This window comes from Oratosquilla oratoria, chromosome 22 (genome assembly GCF_046742065.1).
Source record: "Oratosquilla oratoria isolate Oo_2021 chromosome 22, ASM4674206v1, whole genome shotgun sequence".
NCBI classification, from domain to species: domain Eukaryota; kingdom Metazoa; phylum Arthropoda; class Malacostraca; order Stomatopoda; family Squillidae; genus Oratosquilla; species Oratosquilla oratoria.
Window position 1 is genome coordinate 49,356,512 of NC_134798.1, and position 23,773 is coordinate 49,380,284.

The 23,773-nt window shown below is 40.3% G+C and overlaps 1 protein-coding gene across 2 annotated transcripts; it reads left to right on the top strand.

Annotated features, from left to right (window-relative positions):
* LOC143037564 (uncharacterized) lies at positions 1–12,821 on the top strand. Of its 2 annotated transcripts, XM_076205988.1 has the most exons (3): positions 1–38; positions 306–606; positions 10,312–12,821. In XM_076205988.1, exons 2-3 carry the CDS (start codon positions 601–603, stop codon positions 11,974–11,976), a joined length of 1,671 nt encoding a protein of 556 aa, XP_076062103.1. In that variant the 5' UTR covers positions 1–38; positions 306–600; the 3' UTR covers positions 11,977–12,821. The 2 variants fall into 2 exon arrangements, with proteins under 2 accessions (XP_076062103.1, XP_076062102.1); XM_076205987.1 differs by lacking the exon at positions 1–38 and having other exon boundaries at positions 234–606.
* The last annotated feature ends 10,952 nt before the right edge of the window (positions 12,822–23,773 follow it).

Consider the following 23,773-nt stretch of genomic DNA (forward strand, 5'->3'; position numbering starts at 1 on the left):
GTAATTTTCAGGGTTCAATGAGTCCCTGCCGATCTCAGGTATGTAGTTTTAAGTTTTCAATGTAAATGCTTTAATTCACACAAAGTACCCCAGAATTAACTTGGTGGGGCGGTCACCTAAATTAGCCTACAGATGTAGTCAGCATCACATGTTAAAATTTGTCGGAAGTCATAATATTCTCCACATATTATACCGAATAATGTATTCAAACCGTTCTGTAGATAGATGAATATTTTTCCTACACAGTGTTTGCATTAATGTATTTATTGTTTTGTTTATCTAATTACTTCTTTATTCTATGAAAGACTTCGGGGCCAACGCCTTTGTGGCGACTTGTGAGTGACGTCATATCCTGTTTGACGTATTGTACAGCTCTAGATTTTGATTGGCTAAACGGTGTGTGGCCTAACCAATCATGATCACGTTGGGAAGAAAGACATGACGTACTGTCGTTGTATGGAGCGAAAAACGTATTGGGGAATACGTATCTCCCCTGCAAAAGGTTAAGCTGTAGTGGACGAGAATCTCCGATACGAAGCAGAGTGACAAAGGAATTCGCTTTGCCTTCAATTGAGTTACTTGCTAAACTTCGCAAACACAATGCCGGTAAGTATCTATAATTCATTAGTAACGCTAATCTAACGCTGTGATACAATATATTTCATTATTACGTGTAGTACGGTAACAATAGACCAACATGGTGAAAATTCTGCATCATGCAACCGAAAGGTAACAATATTCTTAAAGTATTTAGAATTTTGTCTGAGATGACCAGCTTTTCTGTACTTGGGAGAGGTTGTAAAGGAGTGATTGGATAGTGTTTGAGAAAAGTAACGTTACCATATTCGTAGAGAAAAGGAGTGGAAAAGTATGTCCCAAGACAAAAACAAGAAAAAGAGTATGTAAAGTGCTGGTACAACAAAAGTTGTAGAGAGTTAAAAGACAAAAGAGATAAAATTGGCCAAATAGAAGAAAGACAAAAGACCTGAAAAATGGAAAATATATACTAGTTATAGAAATGAATATGTGCAAGCGTGCAGAGAGGAAAAGAGAAAAAATGAAAAAGATGTCATAGAAAAATATAAAGATCAACCAAAACTATTCTACAGATTTGTAAACAACAAACTGAAAAACAAACAAGATTTGGAGAAATTAAGACAAGGAGTTGAATACACAGAGGAAGTAGAAATGGCGGAAATTATGAACAAGCATTTTAAATCAGTGTTTACGAGGGAGATCATACAACCTGAAGATATCGAATGGAAAGAGAAAGTCCCCCTATGACAGAAATAGAAGTAACAAAGAATGAAATAATGAAACACTTGAGTAATCTTGATGTCAGAAAATCGCATGGACCAGATGAAATAGCAAACTGGATTCTGAAAGAATGCAGGAATAAACTGGCCGACAAAATACATAGCATTATAAACAGTTCTTTGAAAGAAGGAAAAGTTCCAAAAGATTGGATAAAAGCAAATATAGTACCTACATATAAAGGGGGAAATAAAGAAGACCCTACCAACTATAGACCAGTCTCTCTAACAAGTACAATAGCAAAAATTTGTGAAAGAATTGTCAAAAGTAGATGGGTAAAATATTTAGAAAAAAAAAAAACCGTGCTAAATCCAAGGCAATTTGGATTCAGACAAGGACGGTCATGCGTCACCAATTTAGTATGTTTCTATTCAAGGCTGATAGATATAATACAAGAAAGAGATGGATGGGCTGATTGTGCATTTCTAGACCTAAAAAAAGCTTTTGGCAAAGTACCACATAAGAAGTTGCTTAAGAAATTAGAAACCGAAGGAGGAATACAGGGCAAACTGCTTAAATGGATGGAAGACTTTTTGCGAGAAAGAAAAATGAGAGTAGTGATAAGAGACAAACACTCAAATTGGGATGAAGTAATAAGTGGTGTTCCACAAGGAACAGTTCTGGCCCCAATAATGTTTGCTATATTTATTAGTGATATGGATGAAGAAATTGAGCTTCTTTGCAGATGATGTAAAACCATTAAAAAAAGTGAACACGGAAGAAGATTGCGAGTCACTACAGAGTGATCAAAATAAAATATGGGAATGGAGTAGGAAGTGGGAGATGGAGTTCAACACTAAAAGTGTAGTATGATGGAATTTGGAAAAAGCAAAAACAGAATAACAGGATCATATAAATTGGGAGAAGGAATAAAAAAAGTAGAAAATGAGAAGGACCTGGGAGTCATTGTTATGAATAATATGTCACCTGAGAAACATATAAATAAGATTTCTGATGAAACTTATAATTTAATAAGAACAATCAAAGTGGCATTTACATGCTTGGATGAAGAAATGGTGAAGAAAATCCTAATCACTCTGATAAGACCAAGATTGGAATATGCAACAACGATGTGGTCACCAAGTACAAAAAAATGTATAAAAAAAATGAAAGAATACAAAGAGCAATTACAAAACTGGCACCAACACTCTCAGAACTATCATATGAAGAGAGACTAGCCGAATTTGAGCTACAGACACTAGAGCAGGGGTGCTCAAACTTTTTCTCGTCAAGTACCCCCTGAGTTATAAGATCATCTTCCCGAACCCCCAACAATCTGACAATGAGGAGAATGGTAATTCATTGACTAACTCACACACACACACACACACACACACACACACACACACACACACACACACACACACACACACACACTTCAACGAATGGACGGCTTAGAAGACGTTCTGAAGAAAAGTGAAGTCTGTGGATCCCAACGCAAAGAGAAGTGCCTAGTGTTTTTGCAGGGTGGGGGGGAAATTGCTCGTGGAGTAGTGGGAACGTAGGGAAAGAGGAAAAGGGGAGGGATTACTGAGGGAAATGGAAGGAAATGAGGAGGGAGTAGACTTTGACCAGCCAGACAAGCGGAAGGTAAACAAAAGACTTAGCGAGGATCAAATGTCTAATAAAAATGTAAAGATTAGAAGTATAGAGAGGAGCAATACAGAAGAAAGTGACGAGAATATGTTCCAGGGATTTAAAGAGGGTGGGGGGGACACAACCCCCCCCCCCCCCGACTGATAAGACTAGAGGAGAGAGTTGATAAGGTGATCGAGGACTTGGAGCGTAAGTTAGGTAACGTAGACTCCATTTTTCAAAGAATTGAAAGGTTGGAACAACTAGAGAAGGCTAACAGAAACTTAACTGAAGAAATAGAGGACCTAAAAAGACAGTTAGGAAATGTAAAGGAGGAGAATGAGAAATTGAAGAAGAATAGTAATGAAAACAGAGAGAAACTAGCTACAGAAGCTAAAAATTGGAGAATAACTCAAGAAGGGAATAAGGTTTCATTCACTGACATAGTCAAACAGCAATTGAAAGAACATAATGAAGACTCAGTTATTAAAGTGATGAGACAGAAGGAGAATATAGTAAGAGAATTAGCTGACAAAAAGAAATGTATAATTATATTAGGAATGGAAGAGAAACATAACCCAGATAGAACTGCAAGAATCAAGGAGGAAAATGAAAGAGTAAGCAGTTTATTAAAATTAGTCCAGGAAGATGAACCAGAAATTATAAAGGAAATTGAGGAAAAATTCAGACTCGGAAAATATAGTACAGATAAGACCAGACCAATTAAGATTAAATTCAGGTCACAAACAACAGCAGAGAAAATTCTATCCAAGACAGGGAAACTAGCAACAAATGATCAATATAAAAAGGTATGGATAAAAAGAGAAATGAATAAGGAGGAAAGAGAGGCAGAAAAGCAGAAAAGAATTGAAGCTAAGGCAAAAAACGAGGAAAGAACGGAGTCAGAGAAAGAGAGATTCTATTGGAGAGTAGTGAACATGAAAATAAAGCAGTTCGACATACTAAAGAAAAACATAAGGGAAACAGAGAATACAATGGAAGTGGCAGAAAACTAAGAGTGTCTTACACAAATATAGATGGATTGATAACAGGATTGAATGAACTGAATGATTATTTGAAAGAAAAAGAACCAGACATAATGGGAATTGTAGAAACAAAATTAAAAGGCCCACTACCACCCAACAGTGTAGGACATGATACATACAATTATTGGATTAGAAACAGAGAGAAAAAACAAGGGGGTGGAGTTATGTTCCTGACTAAGAAGGATATAAACGTGAAAGGTGTCATATATGGAAAGAATACAGTAGAGATGATTATGATAGAAGTGGAAGACCGAGATAAGAAGAGCAGAAAATTTGTGATCAATTATGTGCCTCCGAAAACAGCCTCATGGGAGGAGAGTGAACATAAAAGTATGTTAGAGGACACAAAGATAGCATTAACTAAAATAATGGAAGACGGAGGAAGAATAGTTATGATGGGCGACTTTAATTGCAAAGAAATCTGCTGGGAAGAAATGACAGTAAAGAGTGGTGATGACTCATGGGGAAATGCTCTACTTGAGATGATTACTGACCATTCAATGACACAATGGATACAAGAGAACACTAGGTATAGAAATGAAGAAGAACCATCGAGGCTAGACTTAATAATTACATCTGAACCTAGAATAGTGGACAAGATTGAATATAAAACACCAATAGGTAAAAGTGACCACATATTGATTGAACTGGAACTTAATGAAGAAAAATATATGAAAAGAAATGAACAATATAGAAAAGGAAGAATGATGTATGAAAAAACAAACTTTGATAAAATAAGAGAATTCTTCCAACAAGAAAACTGGGAAGAAATATACAAAGAAGAAACAACAGTGGAAGAGAAATGGAATATTTTGACAAAAATTTACAAAAAAGGAGTGAAAAGTATGTCCAAAGACAAAAACAAGAAAAAGAATATGTAAAATGCTGGTACAACAAAAGTTGTAGGGAGTTAAAGGACAAAAGAGACAAAGCCTGGAACAGATGGAAAAAAGACAGAAGACCTGAAAAATGGAAAATATATACTGGTTATAGAAATGAATATGTACAAAAGTGCAGAGAGAAAAAAAGAAAATATGAAAAAGATGTTATAGAAAAGTGTAAAGATCAACCAAAACTATTCTACAGATTTGTAAACAATAAACTGAAAAACAAACAAGACTTAGAGAAATTAAGACAAGGAGGAGTTGAATACACTGAGGAAATGGAAATGGCAGAAATTATGAACAAACATTTTAAATCAGTGTTTACAAGGGAAAATATACAACCTGAAGAGATTGAGTGGAAGGAAAAAGTCCCCCCTATGGAAGAAATAGAAGTAACAAAGAATGAAATATTGACACACTTGGGTAATTTTGATGTCAGAAAATCGCATGGGCCAGATGAAATAGCAAACTGGATTCTGAAAGAATGCAGGAATGAACTGGCAGACAAAATACATAGCATAATAAGCAGTTCCTTAAAAGAAGGAAAAGTTCCAGAAGATTGGAAAAAAGCAAATATAGTACCTATATATAAAGGAGGAAATAAAGAAGAACCTACCAACTATAGACCAGTCTCTCTAACAAGTACAATAGCAAAAATATGTGAAAGAATTATCAAAAGTAGATGGGTAAAATACTTGGAAAAAAACAACGTACTAAATCCAAGGCAATTTGGATTCAGACAAGGACGATCATGCGTCACCAATTTAATATGTTTCTATTCAAGGCTAATAGATATAATACAAGAAAGAGATGGATGGGCTGATTGTGCATTTCTAGACCTAAAAAAAGCTTTTGACAAAGTACCACATAAGAAGTTGCTTAAGAAATTAGAATATGAAGGAGGAATACAAGGTAAATTGCTAAATTGGATGGAAGACTTTTTGCAAGAAAGAAAAATGAGAGTAGTGATAAGAGATCAGCACTCAAAATGGAATGAAGTAATAAGCGGTGTCCCGCAGGGAACAGTTCTGGCCCCAATAATGTTTGCTATATATATTAATGATATGGATGAAGGAATTGAAAGCTATATGAGCTTCTTTGCAGATGATGCAAAATTACTGAAAAGAGTGAAAACTGAAGAAGATTGTGAATCACTACAGAGAGATCTAAATAAAGTACAAGAATGGAGTAGGAAGTGGGAGATGGAGTTCAATACAAAAAAGTGTAGTATAATGGAATTTGGAAAAAGCAAAAAACAGAATAACAGGATCATATAATTTGGGAAAAGAAGGAATAAAAAAAGTAGAAAATGAGAAGGACCTGGGAGTCATTGTTATGAATAATATGTCACCTGAGAAACATATAAATAAGATTTTTGGAGAAACTTATAATTTAATAAGAACAATCAAAGTGGCATTTACATACCTGGATGAAGAAATGGTGAGGAAAATCCTAATCACCCTGATAAGACCAAGATTGGAATATGCAGCAACGATATGGTCACCAAGTACAAAAAAATGTATAAAAAAACTTGAAAGAATACAAAGAGCAATTACAAAACTGGCACCAACACTCTCAAAACTATCATATGAAGAGAGACTACAAAAACTTAAACTACAGACACTAGAGCAAAGAAGAGAGAGAGGAGATTTGATAGCTATTTACAGAATCATGAAAGGCATAGAAATTACTGATAGAGAGAATCTGATAAAATGGGATGACAGAAATACAAGAGGACACGGAAAGAAAATAAAAAAAGACAGCTATAGAAGAGATTTTAAAAAGAACAGCTTTCCTCACAGAGCAATAGACAGTTGGAACAAGTTAGATGAGAAAGTGGTGTGTGCAAAAACAATACATGAATTTAAAAATAGTTTAGATAAAATGAGATATGAAGACGGGACCCCACGAGCATAGCTCCCCTTCCCGTAAAATACAACTAGGTAAATACAACTAGGTAAATACACACACACACACACACACACACCAGATTCAACTATTGGTAATCAACAATGTTAATTTAGAAACCAGCGTAGAACAGTGAGATTGAAGGAACACACACGGTTAGCACGGAATTTCATAATCCACAACTACCACTATTTAAAATACGTTTTTCGTCAGCCATCTAAGTATCCCTAGAAATCTTCTTGTGAACCCCTGGGGGTTCGCGAACCCTAGTTTGAGTACCTCTGCACTAGAGCAAAGAAGAGAGAGAGGAGATTTGATAGTTGTTTAGAGAATCATGAAAGGCCTAGAAATGATTGATAGAGAGGATCTAATAAAATGGGATGATAGAAATACAAGAGGACACAGAAAGACAATCAAGAAAGACAGCTATAGAAGAGATCTGAAAAAGAACAGCTTTCCTCACAGAGTAATAGACAGTTGGAACAAGTTAGATGAGAAAGTAGTGTGTGCAAAAACAATACATGAATTTAAAAATGATTTAGATAAAATGAGATATGAAGACGGAACACCACCAGCATAGGTCCCCTTCCCGTAAAATACAATTAGGTAAATACACACACACGCGCGCGCGCGACTCGGTGGCGCGGTTGGTAGAGTCCCCGACTGTCACTACGGCGGTCAGGGTTCGAATCCTGCCCAGGGCTGAAATAATTTCAGTATCGCTGCGCTGTGAGTCGTTACTCCAACTCTCGTGGGTGGGGAGTTGGCTGTGTATGTGCGTGTAAGGTCACAGCATTACCCATAGATCGGTCATACGAGCTCTGAGCTCTCCTCTGGGAAGGAAATAGCTATCGTTCACGGGTCCAACACGTGATCCAAAGACCAAGGTGAATACACACACACACACACACACACACACACACACACACACACACACACACACACACACACACACACACACACACACACACACATATATATATATATATATATATATATATATATATATATATATATATATATATATATATATGTTCATCTTTTCATCCATATAATGAAACGCCACTTCTATCCTTGCAGTAGTCCATATTTCTCTCTCACAATCTTGTTGATATGTCTGTTAGGTAGCAGACATATCAACACTGAAATTTTTCCCCTTCTGCTTTTGTAAAGGTTTCATTTCCCAAGGAGTATTTTCTTTATTTATTTTATTACCATTATAGTTGTTTTATTCATAAAACTTGGTTTTCCATTCTTGGTTTCATGCAAAAATAGTGTCTAGATCTTTTCGCAATAGTCTACCGTCCCAATTTCTTCTCATGAATTTTGCATCATTTGCAAACATGTTGGCATAGCTTGTTCCTTCCATCATGCCAATGACGTAGACAAGAGACATGGGTGCAAGCACTGAACCTTGTGGTACTCTGCTCATCACTGCTCTCCATCTTGATATATCCTTTACTACTGTCCTGGTTTTTTTTTTTTTTCATTCTAGTAGATTGTTTCTATTTTTATCCAATCTAGTAGTTTGCCTTTCTTTTCATCCATTCTAGTAGTTTGCCGCTCAGTCCTCCAACATGCTACAGTTTCCAATTAGTCGACTGTGAGGTACTTTCTCAAATGCCTTCTCTATGTCGATGTACACACAATCCACCCATCTCTCTCCAGATTTAAAACCAGACTGACTGTCAGAATGTTCATCTTTTCAAGATATTTGGTGTATCGATCTTTCACGATCCTTTCACATAATTTCACTTGTGCTGGTGTCTCCTCATTTCTACCTTTGTGAATAGGCACCACATTTACCCTTTTCCAACCAGGCGGCAATATGAGTGATCCTAGGAGGTTGACTACTTCCCTCAATTCCACATTTATGTCTTCTAAAAAAAATGTCCTCCTCCCATCATTCTCCAAAAAAGTATTTTCTTTTGTGAAGACCAATTGGAAACTTTCATTATTTCTGCCTAAACTGAGTCTTCTTAATAGAAATCACAACCCACTATTAATTTGGTGATTACTTCCGTGTCTTAAATTGGCTACAAACCTGTAAAACAGTTTCGGATCATCTTTGCATTCATCTACCACGCTTCTTTCAATTTTCCCCTTTCCTCCCAGCGAATTCTTGTATAGTCATTTCTAGATTGTTTTGTATTTTTTTCTATTGCTCCTTGTCCTTCCTGTCCCCCAAGCCACATCCATGTTTTTTTTTTTTTTTTTTGTTTTTTAATATTTCACCTTATGTGAAACGAGTCCTCTTGCGCTTCCTCCCACTACTCTTTGGCACATGTTTGTTCACTCCTTGGTTGTAAATGTCTAGAAAGATTTCCCATTTCCTCCTTCCCGTGGTGTTCCTGAATTCATCCCAGTTTGCTTCTTCAAAGGATCTTTTCAACCCTAAGTAATCTGCTTTCCTTAAACTGAGTCTCCCTTGTCTGTGTGATTCATTCTTTGGCTTTATTTCCTAATCCTCCTGCTGAAACTCGGTTGTTACATGGTCACTTTTCCCTATGGGGCAAAGGTAGTTCAGTGAGCTGATAATGACTGGCTCTTTGCTTAATAACACGTCTAATCTTGTGGGAATGTCATCTTTTACCTGGGTCACTTCCATTACCCATTGGGTCATTGTATTTTCTATTGCTATACTTCTCAGGAAACTGATTTGCAGTTTGCTTCCTATCCCCCCCCAGTTTACATCACTGCAATTAAAATCTCAAATAAGGACTACATTGCTACTTTGTTAAATGTTTTTCTTTAGGAAAAGGGCTGTATCCAATAAAATTTAATGATATTCTGATTCATTCCAATTTCTTGTCTTGGGGGATACATATGCCACCATGAAGACTCTTATTCTGCCCTCTAGTGCAAAATTTTAGGTGAATTGCTTCAGTGTTGCCTTTACTAAGATTAGCTTCTTCCACCTCAGTCACTTCTCTCCACAAACATTACCCCTTCACCCACGTTATCTTTCCTTTCTCTTCCCCAAGAGGTGTATCTATTATTCCCCAACCGTAGGTCAAAATTTTTTGGGAGTTTGTTTCCACTAGTTACAAAAAATGAATGTCCGTATATCCTTATGTAGTTATTAATTTTCAACCTAGCCTATAGTAAACCAACAACATTAGCATATGCTACTCCAAGTTTCCTTTTATAGATATTTTTTCTTCCTCTTCCGTCTTCCCATTATTTTTGGTTTTGACTTCTTGTTGGGTTCGTATTCGGTGTGGGGGGGAATGATAAAAAAAAAATCCTTAAAGAGAGAGCAACTCCCCATAAGCTTTGTTTCTCGCTCTCCCTTTTCAACTACTAGTTTTGTAAAAGAAAAAAAATTGTATATATGTATGTCTAAATTGTATTTCATATTGTTGAATAAACCTTAACTAACTAACTAAAATGTTGTGACCCCCTGAAAGAGAGCCCACCTGTACCTTATTCTTGTGGCTTAATTTCATTCTTTCCAGTTCTCTTCTTCAGTTTCACATGTTAACTGACCTGAAAGAGAGTATTTCTTCATTCATTTGCTTCTTTCCAGTTCTTTCCCTAGTTTCAAGTGTTTAATTTATTCAGGTATTCATCGTCTTTTATAGGTATCAAGGTCTATCGCCTCAGGCCTGAAGGAGAGGGTTTGCCAAGAGTACACTGTGCCCTATGGAGAAATTGAGGGACTGGATATCCTAAAGCTGGAGCTGAGGACGGATCACAGGGACGACAAACACCAAGTACAAAAGCTGTCACTCGGACATCCAAGTAACCGACCCACAAAGGTCATCCTTCTTGTGGGGGCCACTGGAACAGGCAAGACGACTCTAATCAATGCAATGGTCAACTACATCTTCGGGGTGGACTTCAGAGACAACTTCCGGTTTATTCTCATCGACGACAAGGATTCTCCCAAGAGGTCCCAGGCCGAGAGCCAGACGGACTTCATCACTGCCTACATTTTCCATCACCAGCCGGGGATGCCCTTCGATTACAGCTACGTCCTGATCGACAGCCCGGGGTTCGGGGACACCCGCGGGATCCAGCGAGATCGGGAAATGATGCGACAGCTACAGAGCTTCCTGGAGGAGGACTACGGCATTGATCAGGTCGATGGCATCGGCTTCGTCACGCCTTCGTCTGCTGCAAGACTAACGCAAACGCAGAGGTACGTCTTCGACGGCCTCTCCTCAATGTTCGGGAAGAATGTGAAGAACAACATCTACGTTATGGCCACCTTTGCTGATGCCAAGAATCCCCCAGTCCTGGAGGCCCTTAAGGAAGCCAATGTGGAATACGAGGGCTTCTACAAGTTCAACAACAGCGCCGTGTATGCCGACAACAATGTCCACGGGTCGGATTCCGACGAAGACTCTGATTCTGACGACGAAAATTCTGGCTACATCAGCAAGCTTTTCTGGGAAATGGGCATTCGGAGTATGGACAAATTCTTCACCAAGCTGGGAAAAACGTACCCAGTCAGTCTTCAAATGACCAAGGACGTTCTGGAAGAGAGGAGTCGGCTGCAGATGTGCGTTGTGGGTCTTCAGAACCAGATTCATCTGGGTTTGGGCAAATTGGCTAACCTGGAGCAGGAGAGGGACATGATGGCGCGTCTCGATGACGACATGACTGGCAGCAAGGACTATGAGGAGGAGATCGAAGTCCCCAAAATAAACAAGATTGACTTAAATAAGAGAGAATACGTCACGAACTGCATCAAGTGTAACATGACGTGCCATTACCCTTGTTACATCCCAGAAGACAGTGACAAGATGAACTGTTGGGCTATGAATGGCGGCTCTTGTCGTATCTGCCCCTCCAATTGTCACTGGGATGTTCACAAGAACATGGGATTTCGCTTTGAGACGACTTATGTGAAAGAGAAGAGGACTGTCCAGGAACTCCTGGACCGCTACGAGAAAGCCAAGTCTGGGAAGCAGAGCAAACAACAAGTAATCGCCACCATCGAAGCGGACATGGAAAACCTAGGGAAGAAACTCCTCCAGCTCATACGAGACGCTCAACAACACGTGGAGATGTTGGAGGCCATTGCCCTCAAACCCAACCCGCTGTCCACGAAGGAGTACATCGACCTTATGATCGAGTCTGAGAAGTTGCAGAAGAAGCCCAAATGGGAAAAGAGGGTGGGAATGTTGACACATCTTAGAGAGGAAGCCGGGGTGCTACAAGGACTTCGAGGAAAAGGTGCAACCTCATCTGGTACAGGAGAAAGGCTTCTTCGCTTCTTCAAAGATCTCATGCACAAGTAGCCATGTGGCAGATTCCATATCGAGTCATGTTGTGTACTCGCCACCTCGGAGAACCCATGCACTAGCTGCATGTATTGACTGTATAGAAGTATTGATATGGTCTCATAAACATATTAGGACATGGGAAAGTTGATCTGATGACACAGTGATGTGACTTGCAATGTTGCCTTGAGTTCAATTTTATCAAAATATTTCGAAAATGTAATCGAAGTAACGCCATGCGTGTTACGAAGATGTTAATGTGTATAACCCATACTCGTCGTCTCATTGCTGTTCATCCTGGGAATAAAGTGCTGTAGCTGGATTTAACTAGACATTCCAGTTCAATTTCAGAATGGGTTGGGAAGTGTATTGCTGTCTGATGATGAACACTTTCGAAGGTTATCAAAAGTGGGGAGTCCTTACTATGGCAACTGTTTTCAGTAGGCTGTGACACACCTGGTGTGAATAAAGATTGTGCTGTTCATTTGAAAAGAGGGAGAGAGAGAACAAAAGAAGCCTCTGTCTCTAATGTCGGCCGCAGTGACTTTGGTGCTGAGTCGGCCCAGCCTACAAGCCTACTAATAATATCTCCTAGAAAGAGTATGTCAAATTTCAATGGGCCCAATTGTTAGGATTATATACGAGCAACATTGTAATCTTTATTGTTGTCAATTGTGATTGCTTTCAACCCCAATCTAACCATTGCTATCAACCTGATCCAGTCATCATTGTGAAGGAAATAGTCGGATGTAAGTTTGTCATGTGTAAATTCAATCAAAAAAATTTTTAGGGGGCCTGCTTCGACAGCATGTAATATACCATGTAATATAATTTATCAAAGATATATAATATGTTTATAACATTTTTGTATTATTGGCCTCCACCCAAGAAATAACGTATAAATCTATTTTGTTTATGAAGAACATATTTCAAGAAGGACGTGGTAGAATATTATGAAATTGGGATAAGAAGAAGAGGAAACAAGCGAGGCTATGAATGACTTATCGAACAGATTTGGAATGCTGTGGCGTGATAGGGCAGCAACCAAACTGGTCCCCAGCCTGATAGATAAACCTTTATGCGGAGAGACTAAAAGCACTGGGTATACCAACTTAAAAGACCAAAGAGAAAGAGGAGATATAATGAGTCGTCGGATTTCAAAAGAGGATAGGTTGTATAGACAGAATTTGTCAGGATTGTGCACCTGGTGACAAAAACAATGGAAATTGGTACACTTATGGTCCATGGTATCTATATTGATTCTGATATAGGTAACCAGTGCTATCACCATGCCATGGTCGCCATCTTAGATTTTAAGTTGGCCTCTCAAAATATCTGAGATTTGCAATGTCTTGGCTCATAGGTGACATAAAGGCATGATCCTAGTGTCCTGACACATTTCAGTACACTGGAATGTATTTTTTTAAATTAAAAAATAATACACGACATAGAATCATAGCATGCATTTTACCAGAATGGGCCATGTATAACTGGAATTAGTTCCTGAGGTTAAAAGAAAATACACTAAACAATAACATGCATTGGTAATACCAGAACTAGGAGCAGGCAACGTTCCTGTTTTCTAAAAGGGAGATAAATCGTCTACATGCAACTACAGGCCAATCTGTTTGACATCAGTTAGTAAAATGCTTGAATCAATAATAGCTAATAGAATCAGAGATCGCATCGAGAGAGATAATTTGATTCGTGACTCGCATCATGGTTTCTCCAAGGGTAAGTCACGTGTGATTAATCTATTTTTTTACACTAAAGTATACAAGGCGTCGGACTACAATGATATTTACGATGTTATTTAACTTGACTTTAGCAAAGCGTTCGACAAGGTGCCCCACCAGAGACTAGATAAAGTCAAAGCCCATGGCATAGCAGGAAAAATGTTTGAATGGGTTAGAGCTTGGATCAGTGACAGAAAACAGCGGGTCACCATAAATGGTGTAAAATCCAAATGGGGAGTGTTTCTAGTGGAGTTCCCCAGGGTTCGGTTTTAGGTCCCTTATTGCTCATTATTTACATAAATGACTTGGACAATGGAATTAATAGTGTTGTTAGTAATTTTGGGGATAACACTAAAATAGGACGCCTAATTAGGTCAGGAGAAGACGCCGAGATTCTGCAGGAAGATCTTGACAAATTGTTCACATGGTCGGTGAAATGGCAAATGGACTTCAATATCTCAAAGTGCAGCGTGTTAAACGTAGGGCTACACAACCCCGAAAGCAGATATAGCTTAGATAACACGTTTTTAGAGAAAAGTGTGTGCGAGGGAGTTCTAGTGAGTCCTGTCCTTAAATCCAGGAAACAGTACATTAGAGCCAGTAATAAAGCTTACAGAGCATTAGGTTTCATTGCTAGGACGGTTACGGTTAGACCCATGCTTGACTATGCGGTACAGTTTTGGTCTTCGTCCTATAGAATGGACATCGATTCACTAGAATCAGTACAGAGGAGAATGACCAAAATGATACATGGGCTCAGAAATTTATCTTACGAGGAGAGGCTTAGGCACTTTAACTTACGCTCTCTGGAAAGATGCAGAGTGCGGGGGTCATCTAATAGAGGTGTTCAAGTGGATTAAAGGCTTTAACAAGGACGCAAACAAGGCAATCATATTAAGACAACAGGACAGGACTTGTTGCATTAATGAATTTAAATTGGACAAATTTATATTTAAGAAGGAAATGGGTAAGAACTTGTTTAGTAATAGGATGGCCAACGAATGCAATAAACTTAGTAACCATGTAGTGAGTTCTGAAACTATCGGTTGTTTCAAGAAACGGTTTGACAGCTTTATGGATGGAGATGACAGGTGGTAATGGACATGGAAGTGCCTAGTACACTAATATATGGAATAGCTTAGAAGGTGATACAGCCTAAACTCTTATAAAGTAAGAGCTTGGGCTATATTACCTCCTAAGCTATTCCACATATTAATGCATCTATATGGAAAACGTTATTTCTGCACATTTTTTCAGACTTGTGGTCTTATTCTACTCCCATTATTTCTTAAAACCTTCCCATCTTTAATCGGGAGATCTCTTCTGTCAATGCAATCTATTCCCACTATACCCGTTGCACTGAGATCTGGCCGTTAGGGCGGAGCACTGGGAGTTCCCCTGTGGTGCCACATATAATTATTCTATAATTTCATTTTATTTTGTAATTCTATTTTATAATTTTATAATGTTGCCTCATATGATTATATTATAATTTTTTGTCACACACCACCACTGAGGTAAAAATCAAAGCAATGTTTTCTATACAAAGGTTTCGTTTCCTTAAGTCTAGATATGGCATATGTGCATGAGAGAGCGACGTTGCCGCTATATCTAATCTCTGGCCCCGCCCCCCTCACACTGCATTCAGAAAACATTGCATCCACATGCACGTTCTCGCCATGGATGCCCACATGTGGCAACACCGGGAAATCTCCTAGCCCCGCCTTATCGGTCATTTCTCCTTGCGCTGACTATAGTGACCTTGTAACATTACGTGAATGTTACTTGCGCTTAGGTGCCGAGGGAGTGAAGGAGACTCCGGTGAGTTTGGTTGCTTTATTCTGGTTAGCGCGAGTGTCGACTTAGACTGGGTCGACACGGGCAGGGCACGGAGCCCTGCCCTAAACCACAAAAGTGACCGCGAGCCTCGGTCGGGCACTGCTGGGTACAAGTACTGAAAGGAACTGGCCTGAGACACCAAACTTAGCATCTTTATATAGGCCTCATGCGTACGTTAAAGTAGCACACGACCCATCCTGACCGAAACATGGCTCGGCAGGGCTTAGGTTGTGCTTTCAAGAGGATACAAATGCATGTAGTACAGGCGTACTATAGACTTAACTTACACACAATTAATATAAGGCCGAAGGCCAGCTACTTCTACACAGTCTATCCATTCCTGGTCCATCCTATTTCTGCGCGGCGATGCTATAAGCCAAAATACCGCGTCGAAGCACATGTGGGGGGCTTGTCCACCACAACCTGAACACTATGATCAAATCACCTCTTTCCCTTCGCTCCTTCAAAGTTGGCAGACCTACTGCTTTTAGTCTTTCTTTGTATGTTTTATCTTCCAGGTTGTGGACCAGTTTCATTACTGCCCTTTGTATTATCTCGATCTTGCTCATGTCTTTCATTCCGTGTGGGGACTATACTCATAGACGAATCAGGATTTCAATGAGTTTTTTCGTCATCACTTCATCAATGTAAAGGAACGTCACTTTAATGGTGTGCATCAGTCTGTATGTCTCTGCCACAATCCTCCTGATATGTATGTCCATTGACAGGTTGTCTTTTATTTTATCAACACTCCTAAGTTTTTCTGCCCTTATGCTTTTGTAACGGGTTACTTTCCATAGAAGAGTTTAAGAATAGTCTGATTTTATACACTTCTCTCGAGGCTCTAGGGTTGCCAACGCTGTTAAGCTACAATAAAGGACATAAAAACTTTATTGATATCTATTTAAGTGACTATAGATCATAATAGATGCCAATATTAAATGCAGTTCAAAATTACATTTCTCTTACCTAAATGAAAATACGAAAACAAGAATGAGAAGACATTTATTTTACCTTCATCAGAGGATTCTAATACTTAAAACTATATTTACCCTGGCTTTTTGCTGCCCTCAGAAAATTTGTATCATCTTTGCTGTTTTTAGCAAATTCCAAACAACTATCTTTTATGTTAAAATGTATGAGAAGTTCATTTTTAATTAATTCAACAGAGTATCAATTCCTTTCATCTCACCATTAAACCAAGAACTCTCTCACAATAAGATCATATTCCAGGAATTGATGGTACAAAATAAACTATTTTGAAAACATTGATACATTTAAAGTGCGTAGATTTAAAACTAAAATACCACTTTCAGGTTGTTGTTTTTGAGTTTATGAAGAGTTCAGAGCTTTGGCTAGTGTCGAAGTTTCTTTGAATTAATACCGCTTTATCAAAAAGTTCATCCATCTTCAATTTAAGCTTTCCTTCTAGCTTCAAATGTTCTACTACTTCTACAAATTTCTGAAACTTTGAGAAATGATTGGCCTAAGAAGCTTAGGTTTGATAATTTGCCGAGTGTTGAATTTCATCGAAATCTATTCCGTTTTTCCAAATATCTGTAATAACATGAAATATTGGCACTACTATTACAACTTTTCTCACATAGATTTCACTGTTCTTCTGGAATTTACAACAAATTACTGCTCGATTTTGTGAAGGGTCTCATCATCACATTGTTGTATAAATTCGACATGTCTGTTTTGGTTCTTCGTGAGTTCATTTGATAAGCGGAAGTATTGCCTTTCCAAACGTTCAACGGCACCTCCTTTCTTTCTCTATTGTTTTTCTTTTCTTTTTTCTTGGTGGTAGTTCTCATATTTTGTAACATAATTTGCGAATTTCTGGTTTTTCCCAATATGAGTGCCTTTTCTTTTAATGGAAAATTGAATTATACATAAAATGAGGCTCTCTGAAGAAAATAGTTTACTTGTTTAATTTACACTTCTTATAATCCTAATTTACACTTCGTATAACCTAGCTTTTCTATGATAATCCTTTCCTAGTTGTAATATGAGGACCACAGTGGAAATAAGTCTTTTGACTTTCTGTGCCATCCTCGGATGTACAATTATATATACTATGTATAATATTGAGTCTTATATATATTGTACTTATTGTATGTATGATTGTATCCGAATAAAATTCAATTCAATTCAATTCAATCATCACATCTTGAGAGCAGGAAATTGAACTACCAGTCAAAACGATTTCATAATAAAGGACAAATAGTGTAATTTCAAAGCTAAATAAAGGACAAGGACAAATAGAGCTGAATAAAGGACTGTCCTTTGAAATAAAGGACGGTTGGCAACCCTACGGGACCCCGACGACGTCGTCTGCACCATGCACAGGGTTGCCAGGTGTTGCCAAATTCTTATGGCACTTTTGTAGTTTTGCCATAAAAATGCAAAATTTTGAGAACATCAGGATAATTGATTGGAGAGCACATGATGTTGATCTCAATGACATGAATGCCTTGTGGTGTTATATATGCAATCACACAAATGCCATTAGCTCAACTTGCTTTCGAGATCTTGCAACTTTAGTTTTGTCTGCTTTGTCTTTGCCTATATCAAATGCATTTGTAGAAAGAATGTTCAGCCATGTCACAATTGTGAAAAGTAAATTAAGAAACAAAATTAGCTGTGACCTTTTGAACAGCATTCTGATGATAAAATCTCATTTGTTAACAAATAACTCATGTTGCAGAAATCTCACAGTGACAGACGACATGCTACAAAACTTTAATGTAAGTATGTATAATAAGCCACAAGATCAAACACAAGAAGAACAGGTAGAAGGAATACTTGACCACTTTGAAATGGATGATGATAATTTTATGCTCTAAAGGTGACTATGTAAAGCAGACAAAGAGGTTATTTCTATAATACATTTTAGTTCAGTGTCTTATGAAATGTTTTGAAAAATTTTGCTACATAATGGAAGGAATCAAACTTTATTTATTTTATATAATATATTTTTGTTAAAATACCAAATAGTATGAGTCAATTTTTGTTCCAGTGTCTTATGCAACATTTTTTTTTTTTTTTTATATAAATTTTGCTGGATAATGGAAGGAACCAAGCTTTATTTTCTATGATATACCTAGATACAATACATGTAGGCCAGTCAATAGAGGAGTAAAAAAAGGCGAATAAGGAAAAAAATGTGCGAAAAGATTGTGTTTATCTTTATTTGATACCTACAGTGCACAAAGATCATATAATGATTTCCTTTGTATGCTATACTGAATAAAATATCTAAGTTCCTAACTTGATTATAGTCTTTCTTTTGTTTCAGAACTATTAAAATAGATAGTTAAAGCTTCAGTGAAACCCCAGGCAGTTGTTGGTGCAAAATGTTTTCATTGGGGAAATGTTTAATATGCGATGGACAGCTTTCTGTGGGTGAGACTAGAGAAGTTAAAGAGAAAGGAATAAAGACACTGATTGATTATAGCATTAAGTGGAAAGACGGAAAACATTCTCTGTTAGAAGGACTAAAAAGTGTGAAAGTGCATGAAAAATGTAGAAATTGAACAAACACTGATGTAACTACTCCACTCTCTCTATCTCTCTCTGTATATATATATATATATATATATATATATATATATATATATATTTATATATATATATATATTATTCTATTGCCAAAATAATTGCCAAATTGGGCATTAGCGTTGCCAAAAAATGCCAAAATTCACACAAATTAATGCCACAAAATGTTGGAGCTGTAGTGACGCAGCCACAGGCGGTCACACACTTCCCATAGTTGGCAAGAGGTGAATATGAGCTAGCCAATCAGGAGCCAGCAAATGGTTCTCGAGCGGCTAGCGACCTCTCTTGCCAACTACGCTGAGCCGCGAGCGACCCTTAAATAGGGCAGCGGCGGCTAGTCAGGCCAGAAGACTCGAGCTGCAGACACCACCGCGTGAAGACGTGCAAAGCTTTCTCCGCAAAGTGTGCCAGAAGCAAGTAATTCTACCGATACCCGAGCTTAGGCAAAATTTCTTCTTTGCCCCTCGCTCTGTCGGATTATATGCCCTTATAACCCCCCTTTCGACTGAGCATAGCCCTTGGTGGTCTAAAAACTTGCTCAGTCGTCTGGTGGGGAAGGGAAACCCCCTCCCTGTCTCCCGCATCTAGCGGAACAGGCATAGGCCGAGACCCGGCGATCGAGCCACCCAAACCGTTGCCAATAGACACCCGGGCGCCAGCCGACGCGGCGCTTTCCCTTATCCTGCCGCTAGCCACTTAGCCAATTAACGAGCTCCGTTAGGCCATTCAGGACAAGTGAGCACAGACCGTACCCCTACGAACCCCCCCCCCCTCCCTCATACCATTTCCCCCTTTTTCCTTCCTTTTTAACTTTCGAACTCTGACACATACACACCACAGAACACACACACACACCAAGCCCAGCGCCTCGGCGCAATGGGCAGACTCAAACTTCGAGAAACCCGGCCCACGGCCGGCTCCAACAAAAGGAATATCATATGGAAAACGTTATCGACCCTCAACATACACGTACACAAGCTATTCTCCAGCGGACCCCTTCACACCATAATTGCCGACGACACCACTATTGAAAACCTAACCAAGAAAACTTCTAAAGCGGCATTCACCAAAGAAGGACTTGAAGTCAATGACCCACCGGAGCTTAACGCCAAACGGACACTAGTAATCAAACAGGTAGATGAACACATTCAAGAAAAGACCACAGAAGAAATCAAGGATGAATTCGAAAGGCTGAACTCAAACATCAAAGTAAATGAGGTTATCAAGATCCCGAACGCCAAGACCATTATCAAAGTTAAAATGGAAACATCTGCTATGGTCAAAAGATGCCTTGAAACCGGCATACTTCTGTTTAGCCAGTCATTCCCCACACACGCCCTCAACCAAGAAATTTACGTTCAACTGCCACAATGTACCAGATGCTATTCCTACGATCATACATTCAGAAACTGCACACAACCAAACACTTACACTATCTGCTCATTCTGCTCCTCCACCGAACACAGAATAAACAATTGCCACAACGCCATAAAGAAATGTCTAGCCTGCAACCAGAACCACCCAACTTATGCATCAAGATGCCCAGTTAGAAAAGAACTCATCAAGAAGAAGACCCAGGAACTTAAAACACAACACTCATCCACACACACAAATACATCATACGCCAACATAGCTTCAGGAAATACCACTCAGTCTACACCAATGCCAACAACTACACCCAACCCTATAACACTCAAACACCTAACGGTCATCAACACTGCCATTATACACGCAAACATCACAGAAGCCGCCACTCCAGGAACATACCAACACACGATAAACGAATATTACAAAGCCAACGGACTTCCCACAATAATCATTCCTCCCTCAGTCATCAATCCAACACCAATACTCAACATGTTAAACAACACCAACCACTCCCACACTGAACAAGAAAACATGGAAACAGAAGAACAAAGAAACAAAAGACCACTCACCTCAGAACAAACAACAGAAACCCAACAACCTTCCAAATCCATTCCGTGCTTGGCTCTCGTCGAGAACGGACCTACACCTGAAGGTGCGAAACTATCGCCGTCAACTACTTGAATCCAGTGCTCGTCGTTAACGACTCGTACCGGCTGTCTCAAGTTGTGTTACAGTGCTACAATCTACTGCGCGCTAGTAAATCAGCCTACCTTCATATCAAGGCCCTCCCTTCCTCGATGGAATACTCGGGGTCGGAAGCGGCGTCCAGCTTAGAGCAGGACTTAATGATTTCCGACACTGATGACGACATTAGTGTTAACCACTGGCCCGACCTGCCTCGTCCTACCTCCACTCCCCATCACCCTCCAACAACCACCCAGCATGATACCCACCAGTCTACAGCGCTCCCCAGTACCAAACGGCGGGCCGACGACACCTCTACCTTCCCCGCAGGAGAATGTCAACCGCCTGCTGCCAAGACGATCAAGGGAACCTCAAGTGAGTGTAATAAGGCTCCTATTCGCCCTACCCTGCCTAATCACAGTGCTACTCCCGTTGCCCCCACCCGACCCTCACCCGCCCTTCCAGCATTTGCTCCCCGAGACAAGTATATTAAGTTGGCCTTTAGCGGGAACCCATCCACAGAAGTTAAACTCCGCTGGCTGTCAACTATCACCAAGACTTTCCACCTGCAACGGGATACGGCCGAGGTTAAGATGGCTGCACTCACCTCTCGATTCATCTACATATCAAGACAACGCACAGACATCCTGGACCGAGTTACTACAAATGAATTTATGTCACTGCCTCTTCTCCCTCAAGACTCCCCCGAAAGACCACGTAAGTACCCCCAATACCTGCTCACTCGCTATCCCGTTGACGTGGATCACAAGCTTGCCCTACAGCTCCCAGGAGTACACTCAGCCAGGCGCTTCATGCAGAACGGTACCCCCATCAACCGCATTGTTATTGTGTGGAGCCTCCCCGAAACACCCCCCGACACCATTACCTTTGACTTCCTCCCTCTCCTCCCCCCGTGTCAAGTCCAAAGACTCCGTGACGACCGACCCTGGTGCTACAGGTGTTGGGGTATCGGTCACATATCCAGGTACTGCTCCGCCTCCCCTAAATGTGCCTGGTGTGCCGCCGCCCATGAATCCAGAGAATGTCCCGTCCGAAGTGCGCCCCCGCCCCCATCTGCGACTACTTCCACCTCTGAACCGCCACCACAGCCGAACCCATCACAATGGAAGTGCCCCCGATGTCTACAGCCAGGTGTCAACGTCTGGCACGGCTGTACTCGGCGCCAGACCCAGACCAATGGCCCCACCTCAGCCCCACCACCTCCTCCCCCTGCCCGGACTGTTCTCTCTGCTCCCACCCCCCCTCAGCAAGACGCTGCCCTCCGTAAGGCCGTTGCAGCCCTTCAGGCGCGATGTGCAGCACTCGAGGACCGCTTCGCCTCCATTGACACCAGGATTGACAGCCTTGTCTCAGGCCAAACTACTACTGCCACCAGACTCTCCACACTGGCGGAATCCCAACAAACCCTCGTCTCCTCCATCTCCATGCTTGCCGAGAGAATGGAATCCATTGCAACTCGTCTCGACAAACTCTGTAAGTTACAACCCAGTACTAGCCAGTCTTCCTCGAATCGTCCATCCACCTCCACACTCCGGTCTCCTACTAGCAAACGCAACGTTCGTAACTAACATTCACCTAGACCTCCTTTCATGGAACATCAATGGTATCACCAACCACAAAAAGTACACACAATTGAAGGCATATGTACAGACACATCACCCTTGTGTCATTTTTCTACAGGAGGCGTTTCCAAACCGGCCCAACACTGCACCACAGGCACCCTCCCTTCCCGGATATATCCCCTATATTCATACGATACGAAACGGTCTTCTAACATACATACACAATACACTGATACACCGTCTTCTGCGCTCCTCTACAGACCCTGACATAACATTCCAACTCTTCGAGATAGAAATTGGGGGCGGAATCCTACAGCTCTGCAATATCTACTCTGCTCCCGCACGTCTTCGTCCAACCACTCTTCCACCACCTACGATCAAAGGTATAATATACGCAGGGGATTTCAATGCTCGACATCCTGCATTGGGAGATCGTCCTGGCACCACTAACCGCCCTGGTGTTCACCTACTATCCTTCATCCGACAACATCATCTGACCCGCTGGGACACAGGTGGCGCCACACACTCCCGGGGAGGCACCCTGGACCACGTCCTCACCTCTGGCTTGGTATCATCCCGCATCCAGTGCTCCTCAGTACCTGCATTATTCTCAGACCATATTGCTCTTCTCTTCCACTATTCTCTTCCTACGATACCTACACCCCCTATCACACGCCTACGCCTCACCATACCCCCCAAATACTGCCCGACGTACATTTCATACATGACCTGCATACTACCTACCTTAGACTGTTCCTCCCCCGACCAGTTATACAATAGCCTTGTCTCCGCCACCCACGACTTTTACAGGCTTTACGTATCACGACCCCACCTCCAACGTCGCCCTCCTCCTCACTCGTGGTACCTAGACACCCGACTTCAGGACGCACAGAAAGAAGCGGAGCGCGTTGGACTCATGTTCCAAACTAACCCATCTCCTGAACTACTTCATCGTTACCAGCAATCCAGAGACGATTTGACAACCCTCCTAGAATGTGTAAGTACTGACTCCCGGAAGAGATTCACGGACAGAATTAATCACCA